The 17393-nt window shown below is 47.2% G+C and overlaps 1 protein-coding gene across 8 annotated transcripts in view; it reads right to left on the minus strand.

The window, feature by feature from the left end:
* ITGAM (integrin subunit alpha M) overlaps window positions 1-13938 on the minus strand; it is a 55449-nt gene extending 41511 nt beyond the window's left edge. For 2 of the 8 annotated variants that reach the window (XR_014840284.1, XM_085016894.1), the window contains exons 1-2: window positions 13889-13938; window positions 6964-7049 (exon numbers count right to left, since the gene is read on the minus strand). Coding sequence is in view for 2 of the 8 variants with exons in the window: in XM_085016894.1 (XP_084873020.1) it covers window positions 6964-6986 (23 nt within the window). In the remaining 6 variants the exon portion in view is untranslated. Of the gene's footprint in view, window positions 1-6963; window positions 7050-13667 lie in introns of all 8 variants that reach the window. The other 6 variants (XR_014840287.1, XM_085016895.1, XR_014840289.1 and 3 more) reach the window with 3 other exon arrangements.
* Between the last annotated feature and the right edge of the window lie 3455 nt (window positions 13939-17393).

Raw genomic sequence — 17393 nt, forward strand, 5'->3', positions numbered from 1 at the left:
GACAACTCAGATGCAGAGAATATGCCTTCTGAATATTATTTTGTTTAAAACAAACAAAAAAGCCTCTGGCTGAGTCATTTTGCTGTACAGTAGAAATTGGCACAACATTGTAAAAATCAGCTATATTTTAATTAAGATGTGATATATATACACAATGGAATACTACTCAGCCATAAAAAAGAACAACATAATCCCATTTGCAGCAACATGGACGGAACTAGAGACTCTCATATTGAGTGAGGTAAGTCAGAAAGAAAAAGACAAATACCATATGATATCACTTATATCTGGAATTTAATATATGGCACAAATGAACCTTTCCACAGAAAAGAAAATCATGGACTTGGAGAACAGACTTGTGGTTGCCAAGGGGGCAGGACAGGGAGTGGGATGGATGGGGAACTTGGGGTTCATAGATGCAGACTACTGCCTTTGGAATGGATGAGCAATGAGATCCTGCTGTGTAGCACAGGGAACTATGTCTGGTCACTTAGGATGGAGCCCGATAATGTGAGGAAAAAAGAATGTATACGTGTATGTGTGACTGGGTCACCATGCTGTACAGTAGAAAAGTGACAGAATACTGTAAACCAGCTATAATGGAAAAAAATTTAAATCATTATAAAAAATTTAAAAATAAAAAAATAAAAATAAAAAGCCTCAAACCCTTTTGCCCAGAAATTTTTCACTTCTAAGAATGTATCCTACGACATAGCTGAGGAGAATGGTCAAAGGTGTCTGTACAAGCTCGCTCACCACAGTGTGGTTTTTAACTGTGAAAAGTAACAGCAGCCTAAATACCCAACCACAGATACAGCCTTATGTTCTGTACTATCTGCTTCCTTCATGGACTTCTCCTGTGGCCTAAAGCATAACTTCAGGCCATAGTGCCTAGTAACTTCCAAATCACTTTTCAAAGACCCAGGAGCATTTTTTTTTTTTTTCAAAATATTTTCTTTTTTTTTTTTTTTTGAATGTCTAAATCTTTTACTTATTTTTATTTTTCCATTATAGTTGATTTACAGTGTTGTTCTGTTCTTTTGTTTTTGGGGGTTTTTGTTTGTTTGTTTTTTGTCTTTTGTCTCTTGAGGGCCACACCTGCGGCATATGGAGGTTCCCAGGCTAGGAGCTGCAGCCACCGGCCTACGCCAGAGTCACAGCAACTCGGGATCCAAGCCATGTCTGCAACCTACACCACAGCTCACGGCAATGCCGGATCCTTAACCCACTGAACAAGGTCAGGGACCGAACCCGCAACCTCATGGTTCCTAGTCGGATTCGTTTCCACTGGGCCGTGATGGGAACTCCTGATTTACCGTATTCTGTCAATTCCTACTGTACAGAAAAGTGACCCAGTCATATGTATATACATACACTCTTTTTCTCACATTATCCTACAGGAGCATATTTTTAAGAAATACATGGAACACCCAAATATAGGACACTTTGTATGTGTCTGCTAACGGGATCCCCAAGCCAACCATTTCTCATTCTCTACTTTTTCTTGTCTCTAGTACCACTTTCTTAATAACCAGAGCAAAGAAATGTGTGCTCTGAAAAAATTTCATAAAAACTCTGTACATATTTTTAATTATCTGTTTAAAAATATGTGCATACAGAAAAACCAAATGTGAATAGTGGTTTCCTCCAGACAGCACGTCAATGAGTCTGTCCTGCTCTATTGCTTGCATTGCAAACCATTCCAAACCTTAATGACTTAAAACAGCAGCTTCTTTCTAATTGATTTTATTGACATATAGTTGATTTACAATGCTGTATTAGTTTCTGGTGTACAGCAAAGTGATTCGGTTATACATATACATAAACAGTTTGCATCTGCTAACCCCAAACTCCCAGCCCATCCCCTCCCTCTTGGCAACCACAATTCTAAAACAGCAACTTCTTATTGTTTTGTGGTCCTATGGATTGTCTGACCTTAGCAGTTCTCAGTAGGGAGTCTCAGGTGGCTGCAGTCAGACTGTGAGTGGGGCTGGAGGCCTTGAAGGCTCAGCTGGGTGGAAAATAGATCACTCCCACCGCTGGAAGCTGGTGCCAGCTACAGGCTAGGCGTTCCGTTGGTGCTGTCAGCTGGAGGAACTCCATGTGTCCTCTCTTTGTGGCTTGGGCTACTCCCAGCATAGTGGTTAGGTTTCAAGAGCATGTATTCCAAGAGAAAAGAATTGAAAGTTTCCAATCGCTTAAGGTTTTGATCGGAAACTGTCTCGGAGCCACTTCCATCATAATCTACTGGTCAAGCAGTCACAGAGCTCGGCCACATTCAAAGAGAGGGGACATATTAAAAAACAAACAGTTATATTTGGCATGGATGGGCCATGGGCCTACTGTACAGGGAACTGTGTGTGACTGGGTCACTTTGCTGTACGATAGAAACTGAAGAAACATTATAAATCAACTCTAACAAAAAATTAAAATTCTTCTGGATATAAAAAAAAAACAATGCTGTATTATATATTCGAAAGTTGCTGACAAAATAGTCCTTAAAGTCCTTGTCACAAGAAAAAAATAATTTGTAACTATGTGAAGTGATGATGTGGTAATCAAGTCACAATATAGACATGTATCAAATCATCATGTCACACACCTTAAACTCATACAATGGTATGTGTTATATCTCAATAAAACTGTGGGGAAATATTCTGGGAAAAAAAAAAAAAGAGGAGGAATGTCCTCCTGGCTCAGCAGGTTAAGGATCTGGAGCTGTCACTGCAGCGGCTTGGGTCACTGCTGTGGCACAGGTTTGATCCCTGGCCCAGGATCATCCGCATGCTGCAGGCATGGCCAAAAAACCAAACAAGTAAAAGGGACAGAGATCTCATCTCTCAGTGGGAGCTGTGTCAAAGAATTTGTGGTCCACTTGAATCTGACACAGGGTGATTTTTTTTTTTTTTTTGCTTTTTTTAGGGCCAAACCCACGACATATGGAAGTTCCCAGGCTAGGGGTCGAGTCGGAGCTGCCACAGCAACTCAAGATCCAAGCCACATCTGCAACCTACACCACAGCTCACGGCAACGCCGGATCCTTAACCCACTGAGCAAGGCCAGGGATGGAAATTGCATCCTAATGGATACTAGTCCAGTTCATTACTTCTGAGCCACAATAGGAACTCCCTGTCACAGGGTGATTTTAATTTTCTTCTCTCTATATATTTTGTACTTAAAACTTTTATACAAAAGAAGAATGACTTTTATAATCAGAAAGAAAGAGGAGTTCCCGTCGTGGCGCAGTGGTTAACGAATCCGACTAGGAACCATGAGGTTGCGGGTTCGGTCCCTGCCCTTGCTCAGTGGGTTAACGATCCGGCGTTGCCGTGAGCTGTGGTGTAGATTGCAGACGCGGCTCGGATCCCGCGTTGCTGTGGCTCTGGCGTAGGCCGGTGGCTACAGCTCCGATTAGACCCCTAGCCTGGGAACCTCCATATGCCGAGGGAGCGGCCCAAGAAATAGCAACAACAACAACAACAACAACAACAAAAAACAAAAGACAAAAAGACAAAAAAAAAAAAAAAAGAAAGAAAGAAAAACACCAATAAATAAACAATAAAGTACCTATACTTGTTTGTAGGCAAAGGGACTGAAGAAAAAGAAAATCAGGCCATCAGCACAGGATAAAAAGATACCAGCCAGGGTGTGTGGGGACATAGTTTAAGAAATAAGCTGGGTTTATTTTTGGTAAGAAGCTTTCACACTCTGAGCATCACAGGAAGTTGCTAGAGCTTGGACACCACGGCCCCTCCTAAACACTGGCCAAGCGCCCACTTATCTTTAAAGGCATAGCCACAATCTCAGAAAGACTGCCCAACCTGCAGAGACTTTCTGGTTATCTTTTTCTTTTCTTTTTTTTTTTAGGGTCCCACCCACGGCATGTGGAAGGTCCCAGGCTAGGGACCAAATCAGAGTTGCAGCTGCCGGCCTACACCACAGCCACAGCAACGCCCGATCCGAGCCGCATCTGTGACCTACACAGAAGCTCATGGCAACACCAGATCCTTAACCCACTGAGCAAGGCCAGGGATCAAACCTGGACATTAAAGACCCAGTCTGTTCATGCTTGCGGTTGCCAAGGGGGAGGGGGGAGGGAGTGGGATAGACTGGGAGTTTGGGGTTAATAGATACAAACTATTGCATTTAGAACGGCTAAGCCATGAGGTTCTGCTGTCCAGCTCAGGGAACCATATCTAACCACTTGTGATAGAACAGGACGGAGGATAATATGAGACAAAGAATGTATATGACTGGGTCACTTTGCTGTAAAGTAGAAATTGACAGAACATTGCTTTTTCTTTTTTGGGGGGGGGGGCCCACACCCAAAGCACATGGAGGTTGACTTGGAGCTGTAGCTGCTGGCCTATGCCACAGCCACAGCCATGCCAGATCTGAGCCCCAACTGTGACCTACATCATAGCTCATGGCAATGCCGGATCCCCGACCCACTGAGCAAGGCCAGGGATCGAACTCGAATCCTCATGCATGAGATTCATTTCTGCTGCACCACAATGGGAACTCCCTCAACTATACTTTAATTAAAAAAAAAAAAAAAAAAAAAAAAAAAAGGAGTTCCTGACTAGTATTGGTGAGGACCAGGGAGGTTCAAACCCTGGCCTCAACCAGTGGCTTTAGGATCCTGCATTGCCTTGAGCTGTGGTGCAGGTCGCAGACATGGCTTGGATCCCACATTGCTGTGGCTCTGGCATAGGCCAGCAGCTACAGTTCAGACTCAACCCCTAGCCTGGGAACCTCCATATGCTGCGAGTGCGGCCCTAAAAGGCAAAAAATAAAAATAAATAAAAAATAAAAAAAGAACCAGTCTTTTCGTGATCAGTGATGACATCAATCATGGACTCAGCTACAAAATCTTCAAAACTTGAAATAATTTGAGCGAAGCAGTATTCCTAATAACAAATCAATCTAAATAGAGCTAAGGCACCTCGCTAGAGGATCAGAAGGTAAAAACACCACCACTTGCCTGGCCATTTACAGATATAACCTCTTCTGATACTCGCATTCAAACTATGAGTTAGATGTTATTATTAATTCTAATATTCACTTCTCTTGGGCAGTTCTTATGTTTGATGTGGCCAGATTTATTACTAGCCTTTTCTGCGACTTGTTTTCAGAAATCTCCAGAGTTAGAAAACTTTTTTTTTTTTTTTTTTTTGCTTTTTAGGGCCATATCTTGGCTATTGAAGTTCCCAGGCTAGGGGTCAGATCAGAGCTGTAGCTGCCAGCCTACACCACTGCCACAGCCACAAAGGATCCTATCCACACCTGCAACCTACAATACGCCTTGCAGCAATGCTAGATCCTTAACCCACTGAGTGAGGCCAGGGGTCAAACCTGTGTCTTCATGGTTCCTAGTCAGATTCATGACCAATGAACCAGAATGGAAACTCCTCTCTGTCTTTCTTTTTTTGGCCACACTCAAAGTATATGAAGTTCCCAGGCCAGGGAATCTGAGCACAGCCAAAACCCACACCACAGCTGCAGCAATGCCAGATCCTCAACCTGGGCGGGAGCTCAAATCCATGAGGTCACAGAGACAAATCCTTTTCCCACTGTGCCACCACAGGAACTTCCTGCCCATTTATTTTCTACCCAAGTCAATATAATGCAAGATGCCAGTATTACATGTCACTGCTGTGAAATTATTTTCTCTTCGAGTCTGAGTGAATCTGGGTATCCAGAACCCACAGCCCAACTCTGTGGAGACCACTTCAAAGAGAAGAAACCTTTGTTGCCTCCCCAAGCGCAAAAATGATGCACAGTGGCAACATCCAATCCTAACTGTATCTCTTACTTGCAGCAGATTCAGTGGGCAAAAAAGTCATCATTTGCAGAAAGTATGAAAACCCAAGACCATTAACCGGTAACTTGCTAGAACTAATCTTATTCGGCAAGATCAACATATAAAAATCTAATCCGGGGAGTTCCCGTTGTGGCTCAGCAGCGGTTAACGAACCTGACGAGCATCCAGGAGGACGAGGTTCGATCCCTGGCCTCGCTCGGTGGGTTAAGGATCCGGCATTGCCGTGAGCTGTGGTGTTGGTTGCAGACACGGCTCAGATCCTGCATTGCTGTGGCTGTGGTGTAGGCCGGCAGCTACAGCTCCGATTTGACCCCTGGCCTGCGAACCTCCATATGCCACAGGTGTGGCCCTAAAAAGACTAAATAAATGAATGAAATAAAAATCTAATGCATTCCTTATTCAGCTAACACTATTTTTTTTCTGCACCTAAGGCATGTGGGAGCTCTCAAGCCAAGGACTGAATCTGTGCCACAGTAGTGACAGCACCAGATTAACCTGATGAGCCGCCAGGGAACTCCACCAGCTAAGATTAATTTTCTAATTAGAAAATATAATAGGAAAAACACCATTCATAACACCAAAAAGCTCCCCCCCCCAAAAAAAAAAAACCCTAGGCATAAATCTAACATGAAATATGTAGGAACTATGTATTTTTTAAATTGTTACTTTCTTTTTTTTTTTCTTTTTTGCTTTTTATGGCTGCACCCTCGGCATATAGAGGTTCCCAGGCTAGAGGTCGAATCAGAGCTACAGCTGCCAGCCTACACCACAGCCACAGCAATGCAGGATCCGAGCAGCATCTGCAACCTACACCATAGCTCACAGCAATGCTGGATCCCTGACCCACTGAGCAAGGCCAGGGATCGAACCCACATCCTCATGGATACTAGTCGGATTCGTTTTTCGCTGAGCCACCACGGGAATGCTTTAGTCTTTCTTGAAGGACATAAAAGAATAGAGAGGCCATATTCATGAGTGACAAGGCTTAACATTATAAAGACAGCAGTTCTCCATCCAATTATTCAGTAAGTCAGTGTAGCCTCACCCAACAGGATTATTATCAAATTTGATAAGCTGAATCTGAAATTCACTTGGAAGAGAAAACACACAAGAATAGCCTAGAAAGCTGTGAAGCATACCTTACCACAAAACTCCATTCCATAGCCAGACATGCCTAAACAGAGCAATGCCCTCGAGTCAGATAAGCACAAGTCTGGGGTTGGTTCTGGAAGAAAAAAATTAATCCTTGGAATTCCCACTGTGGCAAAGAGCATGAAAGATCCGAGAGCTGCCTCTGCAGCAGCTGAAGCGCAGATCCAATCCCCAGCCCAGAGCCGGGGTTAAGGACCTAGAGTGGCCCCAGCTGTGGCGAAGGTCGCAGCTGTGGCTCAGATTCAGTCCCTGGCCTGGGAACATCCATATGCCACGAGTTCGACCATTAAAACGAACAAACATGAGGCCAATGGAATGAACACAGGGTATGTATATAGAAATCTGAGATCCTTAGCAGAACTAATATGTTTCTCTTAATGAAAAAGCAAACTTGACCTGATCCCACACCCCCCACCAACCACTGCCCCATTTTTTGCTTCCCTTTTGCAAAACAGGTTCCAAAACAGTTGTCTGTCTTTGCTGTGCCCGGGTCCGCTTTTCCCACCTTCCCTTGAGCCCATTTCAATCCAGCGTTTGCCCCACCCCGGCCTCCACTTCACCAAAACTGTTTTCATCACCATCACCAAGGATACGTGCTTAACTCAAGAACTGGTTTTCAGAGTTCCCATCATGGCGCAGCAGAAACGAATCCAACTAGCATCCGTGAGGACACAGGTTCGACCTCTGGCCTCGCTCAGTGGGTTAAGGATCTAGCGTTGCCATGAGCTGTGGTGTAGGTTGTAGATGCAGCTTGGATCTTGAGTGGCTGTGGCTGGGCTGTAGGCCTGCAGCTACAGCTCTGATTTGACCCCTAGCCTGGGAACCTCCACATGCCTCGTGTCCAGCTCTTAAAAAAAAAAAAAAAAGTTGGTTTTCAATCTCAAGGGATTCCACAGTGTGGCAGCTTTTGACATGTACCCACTCCTTTCTGCAATGACTTTGTACATTGGCCTCCAGGAGCCGCCCCCAACCCCACCCACCCACCCCCCAAACCCCCGCTCTTCTGCTTCTCTTTCACCTCCATCTCTCCTCCCAGGTTCTTTGGCCCATCCCTCCTTTTCTCCCCAACCACGTCAGGAGAACACCCACAGCTCTGTCCTTGGGCCTCTTTTTTATCTCTTTTCTTAGGTGCCCCCAGGGCTATAGGCACCACCTGTGTGCTGACGATCCTGGGTTTCTGTCTCCATCGCAGACCTCTCTCCTGAGCTCACAGCTAACAAGCTCTGCAAACCAAGTGTATCCAGAATGGAACACCTCACCACTCGCCATCCTGTTCCCCCATCTGGCTCCATCTCAGACACACACACACACACACACACACACACACACACACACACACGACAAGGCTAAGCTAAGCCGAGGCCCGAAAATTTCAGGGAGCTGGCTCCATCTCAGACACACACACACACACACACACACACACACACACACACGACAAGGCTAAGCTAAGCCGAGGCCCGAAAATTTCAGGGAGCTGGCTCCATCTCAGACACACACACACACACACACACACACACACACACGACAAGGCTAAGCTAAGCCGAGGCCCGAAAATTTCAGGGAGCCACTTTTAGGTTCAGACAGTTTACCGCTTACATAGACAGCAAAACCAAATCTCCCCAGGGTTGCTGTCCCACACATCAGAAAGGATGCTACTTGGGAAAAACAAAAAACAAAAAAAAAAGGAGGCTAGGAGTTCCCTGGTAGCTCAGTGGGTTAAGGATCCAGCATTGTCACTGCTGTGGCTCAAGTCACTGCTGTGGTTTGGGATTGATCTCTGGCCCAGGACCCCTGCTCTAAGTGAAGCCAAAAAAAAAAAAAAAAAAAAGAGGCTCAACTCTACACTAACAGACAAAGCAGCAGTTTTTTTGTTTATTTTTTGTCTTTTTAGGGCCACAGCTGCAGCACATGAGGTTCCCAGGCTAGGGGTCGAATCGGAGCTACAGCTGCCGGCCTACACCACAGCCACAGCAACTCAAGATCCGAGCCATGTCTGTGACCTACACCACAGCTCACGGCAACACTGGACCCTTAGCCCCCTGAGTGAGGCCAGGAATCGAACCTGCATCTTCATGGATCCTAGTCAGATTTGTTAACCACGACAGGAACTCCAACAAAGCAGTTTTAATCTGTAGCTCTACTGGGGCGTAGGCAGGGGTGGGGGTGAGGCATAAAGCCTCACAGAGGATGTCAGCACCTGGGACGAGAGCCCTAATTCCAGAGAGCCTCCTAAGGGAGGGAGGGGGCGAGCAGGAGGTGGCCCCAGGGCAGTTCTGCATCCTCCGTGCCAGGAAGATCACAGGCATTCTGCCAATACTCATGCAAGCTGTGGTTCAAGCCTTTGCCCGGGTGATGGTGTCGGGGGTGGGGCGCAATGACGGAGCTATTCCCCTAGAGTCAATCCACAGCCGTAACGTCCTCGCAGCTTGTTCAGACTGCACGTCATAAGGACATCCTACGGTTTTACCTTCAAATATGCCCAAAAACCTTGACCCCTTCTTACAAACGTGTCTGTGAACAAAACTGCGGAAGCCACCACCGTCCCACCTGGACTGCGGCCGTAAGTCGGCTTGACTGTGCCCCGCTGCTTCTCCACGTTCCCCCAACACCCCACAGTCAGTTTTGCACACAGCAGCCAGAGGGGTCCCTTCAAAACACAAGGCACAGATTATTCCTCGGCTCAAAAGCTGACAAAGGCTCCTCGCCTCGCTGGGCGTCCAAACCTACAAGGCCCCGCGGGATCTATCGCCCCCCACGCCCCCCATCCTTACCTCTCTGAGCTCAGCTCCGTTTCTTTGACCCGCTGGCTCCTTCTGCTCCAGCCAGGCTGGCCTCATGGCCATACACCAGCACACGGGCTGGTCCCTCTGACCGGCGCATTCTGCCCCCAGCTCTCTGCCGGGCCCACCCCCTCGCCGCCTGCAAACACCTGGGGTTGCTGTCACATGACTCGCTAGACTCAACTTTCCACATCCTCTCTGCTGTGCTTCTCCTCCCAAACTCTTCTGGCTTTGCTCTCAAGAGAACAAAGGTAGGGAGTTCCCTGGTGGTCGAGTGGTTAGGATTTGGTGCTTTCACCCATGTGGCCCAGGTTCCGGCCCCAGTCTGGGAACTGAGAGTCTACATCGAGGTGCTACTCGCCAAGGCCAAAGAGAGAGTGTCCATCTCCCATTGCCCCACATGATCACGGCTGCTCCCTTCCAGCACAGTCTCCCAGACCTGTCTCTCCAAATCTTGTTTCCCTCGCCTACTCAGACAATTTACTTCTTTTTTCTTTTTATCCTTTTAGGGCCACACCTGCAGCACATGGACGTTGCCAGGCTAGGGGTCGAATCGGAGATGTTGCTGCCAGTCTACGGCAGAGCCACAGCAACACCAGATCCGAGCCTCGACTGCAACCTACACCGCAGCTCACAGCAACACTGGATCCTCAACCCACTGAGCGAGGCTAGGGTTCGAACCCACATCCTCATAGACACTATGTCAGGTTCTTAACCCGCTGAGCCATGATGGAAACTCCTAGAGAATTTACTTCTGTCTAAACCCCTCCACTTTGCCGAAGGTACCACATTCAAAGGAACTGGCCCCACAGGATCTATCCTCCTGAGAAGCTTCTGGGAAGTACCAACATACTCCTTTTGTTCCATTACACTGAACGGCCAAAAAAATTTCCACCCTAGAGTCACTCTCAACAATCTGGTTAAGCCTTTGATGTCTAGGGCCAGACTAGGGGGATGAAAATCCTAGGTCTATAGCGTGGTCTTGAGCAAGTGATTCTCAGAAACTCACTGTCCTCATCTGGGAAATGATGGTGATAATTGTACTCGCCCTGGGGTGGTTGTGAGGATTTTTAGTTTATTTTTTGCTTTTTTTTAGAGCTGCACCCACGGCATATGGAAGTTCCTGGGGGGCCAAATCCGAGCTACAGCCGCCAGCCTATGCCCACAGCCATAGTCACACCAGATCTGAGCCGCATCTGTGACCTACACCACAGTTCACGGCAATGCTGGATCCTTAACCCACTGATCAGGGCCAGGGATAGAACTCTCGTCCTTATGGATTGTCAGATTTGTTTCCGCTGCACTACAATGGGAACTACTTGTTCGATGATTAAATGAGATGATAGCTGTTAAATTGCACCTAGTGAATTGTCAGTCATCATTAGCTACAATTATGCTACCCACTTTGTCTTGGGTTGACCATGACATGGTTGGCATGGCCCCCATGACACGTAAAGGGAACACTGTCTTCAAAGTTGCCTACTGCTCAGTTGGAAGCATTCCAGGCTTTTCCACCTGTGCTCTCTCAGTTGTCCAAGCAGGGGGCCAATGCCAGGCAGGCCAAAGAAGAAGTCCTACCACAGGCTTTGTGGGAGTCTTGGGTATTTCCAGCAAAATCACACTAAGACCATGGCTGCTCAGAGGTCACCTGCCGGGCAGGGACAAATGTGCTCTGCCACCACCCCTGAAATACTTCCTCCTGCTTCTCATCCAAAGCAGAAGTAGCCCAGGGCCTGACCTGAGCAGAAAGAGAAGAAAACCATTAATTCTTGTAATTGGAGGAGTTCCCGTTGTGGCTCAGCGGAAACAAATTGCCTAGCATCCATGAGGACACAGGTTTGATCCCTGGCCTCAATCAGTGGGTTAAGGATCTGGCATTGCTGTGAGCTGTGGTATAGGCCGCAGGTGTGGCTCGAATCCTGCGTTGCTATGGCGTAGGCCGGCAGCTGTAGCTCCAATTCGACTCCTAGCCTGGGTGTTTTCATATGCTGCGGGCGCAGCCCTAAAAAGACAAACAAACAAATAAAAAATCTTGGAATTGGGACAGGAAGTAAATTGTGTTTCCATCACAGGAGGAGAAGAACTAGAAGCTTTTTTATTTATTTTTTTTTTTTTTTGTCTTTTTGCCATTTCTTGGGCCGCTCCCGCGGCATGGAGGTTCCAAGGTTAGGGGTCGAATCGGAGCTGTAGCCACCAGCCTTCACCAGAGCCACAGCAATGGAGGAGCCAAGCCGAGTCTGCAACCTACACCACAGCTCACAGCAATGCCGGATCCTTAACCCACTGAGCAAGGGCAGGGATCGAACCTGCAACCTCATGGTTCCTAGTCGGATTCGTTAACCACTGAGCCACGACGGGAACTCCGAACTAGAAGCTCTTTTATGTGGACTCTTTCGCTTCCAAGGGTGAGGGGTAGATGTAAAGGGTCAAATGGCACCAACCTCTCCCAAACCCTTCAGGAAAGGTCATTTCTGGAGCGTGAGTCAGACGTGTCCTAAGACATCTGATTCTGTTCAACCTCTAAGGGGTTGGGTCAGGCCTAGGAAGTCACTGTAATTGTATTTCTTTCTCTCCACTGTATTAACCCTACAAACAGGATTTTGACAATATGAAAGAAAACAAGAAACAACAACACAATCCCACCAGCTTACTACATCAGCTTTTCTGCACAGATATTGTTATTATTATTATTTTTGTTTTGGGGGGCCATACCCTGGCTTACGGAGGTTCCCAGGCTAGGGGTCGAATCGGAGTGACAGCTGCCAGCCTATACCCAGCCACAGCAACGCCAGATCCAAGCCACGTCTTCGACCTACAGCACAGCTCATGGCAACACCAGATCATTAACCCACTGAGCAAGGCCAGGGATCAAACCCACAACCTCAAGGTTCCTAGATGGATTCGTTTCTGCTGCGCCACGATGGGAACTCCCTGCACAGATATTATTTACAAACTTGTCATGAAAAAAAGGTAGGTTTGAAGACCCCCCTGTGGCACAACTAGGTCAGCTGTGTCCCTACAGTGCTAGGACAAGGATTCAATGCCCCACCCAGCAAAGTGGGTAAAGGATCCAGTGGGTTAACGATCCAGTGAGTTGCTGAAGCTGCAGCACAGGCCACAACTGCAGCTGGAATTTGATCCCTGGTTCCAGAACTCCACATGGCACACCAGGCAGCCAAAGAAAAAAGAAAGAAAAAAAAAAAAAGTAGATTTGAATCTGTATCATGGGTTTTGGGGGGTTTTTTTGTTTGCATTTTCTTTTTTTTAAGGCCACACCTGCAAGGCATATATAAGTTCCCAGACTAGGGGTCCAATCTGAGCTGCAGCTGCCCACCTACAAGACAACCACAGGAACGCTGCCAGATCCGAGCTGAGTCTTCCATGTACACTGCAGCTCAGGGCAACACCAGATCTTTTAACCCACTGAACGGCGCCTGGGATCTAACGTGAATCCTCACTGATACTAATCCCGGTCATAAGCTGCAGAGCCACAACGTGAACTCCATGGTTATGTTATACAACATTTTAGCACAGATATTTCGTGCAGCTTTATGGGACCTTTTTGTTGCTGTTGTCTTTCATCCTTTTAGGACCGTACAGGCAGCATTTGGAGTTTCCCAGGCTAGGAGTCTAATCGGAGCTGTAGCTGCCGGCCTACACCACAGCAACGTGGGATCCGAACCGCGTCTGCGACCTACACCACAGCTCTCCGCAACGCCGGATCCTTAACCCACGGAGCGAGGCCAGGGATCAAACCCGCAACCTCATGGTTCCTAGTCGGATTCGTTTCTGCAGCGCCACGACGGAAACTCCTACAGGGCTTATTTTAATGTATACAGACGATCCCATTATGCTGAGAAATTTCACAGCTTTAACGCAATGCTGCATTAAACAACTTTCTACACACACACCTTTTTGCATCTTTGGAATTCTTCAAATACAGTTTTTAGGACGAAATGATGGGACCAATGAGATGCACCCTTTGGGACGCTTCATACAGCCAAAGGACTCTCCGAAAGGGTTATATACATGCATGCATTCTATTTTGAAGCCAATGTTTGCAGAGAGCTTTATAGTTTCAAGCTATTTTACAAACTGTCTCAACCACCCAGCAGGCTTATCCATCTTTTACCTCCGCTCGCTCTCCTGTGTCTCTCGCCGGTGCGTAGAACCTGGAAAAGCTGTTTGCGGGTTTTCCCAGGCTGCTTTGCTCCCGTGTCTGGTCTTGTGACTCCATTCTGACCAATGAGATTAAGGCAAAGCCTTGATGGACAAGAGGGGCTGACACCGCCCCTCCGTGACTGGTTTCCCCACCCCCTCCTCAGAATGTGGTGGTGAAGCCTGGGGCAAACGAAGTCAGGGAGGAGTAGAGGTAACGGAGAGGGAGTTGGAGAGTCTATTCACAGAATGGAGCAGAGACACCGTGAGGGAGCTCAGGCCTCTGAGACAGAGGTGAAGAGCAGTCTGGTTCTGGGGGTCATTTCCAGTTGTTACTCCAGCCCCCACACATCCTCACATCTGAGCCCCAGGTTTGTTTTGATTTTTGGTTTTTGTCTTTTTAGGGCCGCGCCCTGGCATTTGGAGATTCCTAGGCTAGAGGTCCAACGGGAGCCACAACTGCCAGCCTACACCACAACCACAGCAAAGTCAGATCCGAGCCACGTCTGCGACCTACACCACAGCTCACAGCAATGCAAGATCCTTAACCCACTGAGGGAGGCCAGGGATCGAACATGCATCCTAACAGATGCTAGTCAGATTCGTTTCTGCTGATCCACAACGGGAAATCCTGAGCCCCAGGTATCTTCACACCAAGCTTCCCCCTCGCCCAGGGTGTTCACTGTAGACAATGAAACCTGCCTGGATTACAGCTGTTCTTCTCACGATTAATATTGCATGTGGGTGGACACAAAGGATTGGGCACTTAGGAATTTGTTCCCCCAAACAGGTGCAAGAGGAGAGGGAGGTGATCATACCCCAGGGGGCCACTGATCGTGGTCTGAACCACTTGGGTTCTGCATGGCCGGACGGAGGATGAAGTACCCTGTAGGAGTGACAACCATGTGTCTGTGATTTTCCAACAATCCCAACTTCAAGTTTTTTGTTCCATTGTTAAAGCCTGCCCCCCAAGTTGTGGCCAAGTAAGGCCACGAAGCCACAGGAAAAAGGGCTCCCGCTAAATCCATCTTTATACCCTCTTTGGTAGAAAGCCATAAACAAACCTGGTCAGAGTCAGCCACTGGAAGCCACATGGCATCGTGGTTAAGATCATGGTAGCTGGAATTCCCATTCGTGGCTCATCGGTTAATGAGTCCGACTAGGAACCATGAGGTTGTGGGTTCGATCCCTGCCCTTGCTCAGTGGGTTAAGGATCCGGCGTTGCCATGAGCTGTGGTGTAGTTTGCAGACTCGGCTTGGATCCCACGTTGCTGTGTCTCTAGCATACGCCGGTGAGTACATCTCCAATTGGACCTCTAGCTTGGGAACCTCCATATGCTGCGGGAGCAGCCCAAGAAATGGCAAAAAAAAAAAAAAAAAGATCACAGCAGCTGACCTTAGTTCAGTCCCTACCTCAGCCTTCTACTAGCTGTGTGACTTTGAGCAATTCACCTCTGAGCCTCCTTTTCCTTATAATATAATTAGAAATCATATTACTTACCAATAGTGGACATTTGCTGTTTTTAGGACACTCAGCATCCATTCCTCCCTTCTTTTTCCTTTTTTTTTTTTTTTTTTTTTTTGTCTTTTTGCCTTTTTGCCTTTTCTAGGGCCGCTGCCATGGCATATGGAGGTTCCCAGGCTAGGGGTCAAATCAGAGCTGTAGCCCGGCCTACACCAGAACCATAGCAACATGGGATCCAAGCCGAGTCTGCGACCTACACCACAGCTCACGGCAACACTGGATCCTTAACCCACTGAGCAAGGCCAGGGACCAAACCCGCCACCTCATGGTTCCTAGTCGGATTCGTTAACCACTGAGCCACGGCGGGAACTCCTGTTCCAGGCTCTGAACTACACATGTGAACAAGAAAAGAAAAAAATCCCTACCCTCAGAGAGTTTATGTTCTCAGGGAATAATAGATTCTACCTCACTTAAGAGCTGGGATTGTGTCCTCTTCATGGTTCTGTCTCAGAGCCCAATACTGTCTTTAGCTGGAACTCAGTAAATGTTGTTTTGATGAGCCACATCACAATTTTGGTGGAGTTTTTTTGGACATTTGTGGTTGCCTCCTATCATCCAGTTTCCCCCTTTTCAGCAACTTTCAATTCCCATTTGAAAGACTCTGTGGTTTGGGGAAAACTGACTTCACGTCCCAGCTCCAAGGGTGGAGCAGGTGAACTAAACTAAGCCAATTGGTATATTCCATACCCTTGACTTCTGTGATTGGTTTCAGGATGGACATGCGACCTAACCCAGACCAATCAAAGTGGATCTAAGGAAGAAGATGCTTTTGTTCTTCCCAGTGTAACATGGAACTTGCTACCACTGCAGCCATTTCTGCTACTGTGAATAAAATCCACCTGATGATGAGCCAACATATCACAGACACAGGGCCGGATCCCTCTTGAAAATGTGAAGCTCTGATCAAACTACACCTGAAATCCTCTCTACTTGTTGACTTTCCAGTTGCATGAGTCAATGAATTCTTTTCATTGCTTAAGTCATTTTGAGTTGACTTTTCCATTTGCAACCAAAAGTATCCCAACTGATACAGAGATTTTAAGTTTTACACAGTGGAAGACTATCCAAGTGGATATATGACACAGTTTCCAAAAGACAGCCTAACACAAAATCGAAAGATGGAATATGTACAAATCAACATGAAGTAGAGCAAAGAGCCCAAAGAAAAAGGAGAGAATATCAGGGGGCTTATTTAGACACACAGGACAGCTCTTGCTGTCCAATATGAATAGGAAGAGACAGTTCAGGAGTTCTCCTGTGGCACAGTGGGTTAAGGATCCAGTGTTGTCACTGCAGGAGCTTGGGTCACTGCAGTGGCATGGGTTCAGTCCCTGGCACAGGAACTTCCATATGCCACAGGTGCAGCAAAAAAAGAAAAGAAAAGAAAGGAAAAAAAAAAAAAAAGAGTTCCCATTGTGGCTCAGTGGATTAAGAACCCAACTAGTATCCATGAGGCTGTGGCTTCAATCCCTGGCCTCGCTTAGGGGGTTAAGGGGCCATCTTTGCCGCAAGCTGCTGAGTAGATTGCAGATGTGTTTCAGATCCCGAGTTGCTGCTCCAATTTGACCCCTAGCCTGGGAACCTCCATGTGCCAGGGTGCCGTAGGGGCCCTCCCAGAACAAAGGGAAGGCAACGGGCACAATCATCAGCATCTTTGCATGCTTGCGCAACTTTGTGGCACTGTGACATAATCAGTATCCATGTGCAACTTTGTAGCATAGACCATCCAAGTAGAATTTACAGACTGTATGTTACCTTATAAGGAGAACAAAGGGGCCAAAGTGCCAAAGAAAAAATAACGGAGAGTATGTACGACAGCGCCCAGCTGCATTCAGGGCTCAGGCTTTGGATAGGAATCCACTGAGCCAGTGCCGACAAATAAACGCTGCTTCCTGGCAAAAAGGCCTCAGTGTCCTGTCTCCCTGTAGTAAGTCCTGCAACAATGGGTGTGGCC

Source organism: Sus scrofa, chromosome 3 (assembly GCF_054392235.1).
Source record: "Sus scrofa isolate SSC_HxYL_T2T_F1_AM1 chromosome 3, Sscrofa_HxYL_maternal_Yorkshire_Landrace_v2.0, whole genome shotgun sequence".
In the NCBI taxonomy this organism is placed as follows: Eukaryota; Metazoa; Chordata; class Mammalia; order Artiodactyla; family Suidae; genus Sus; species Sus scrofa.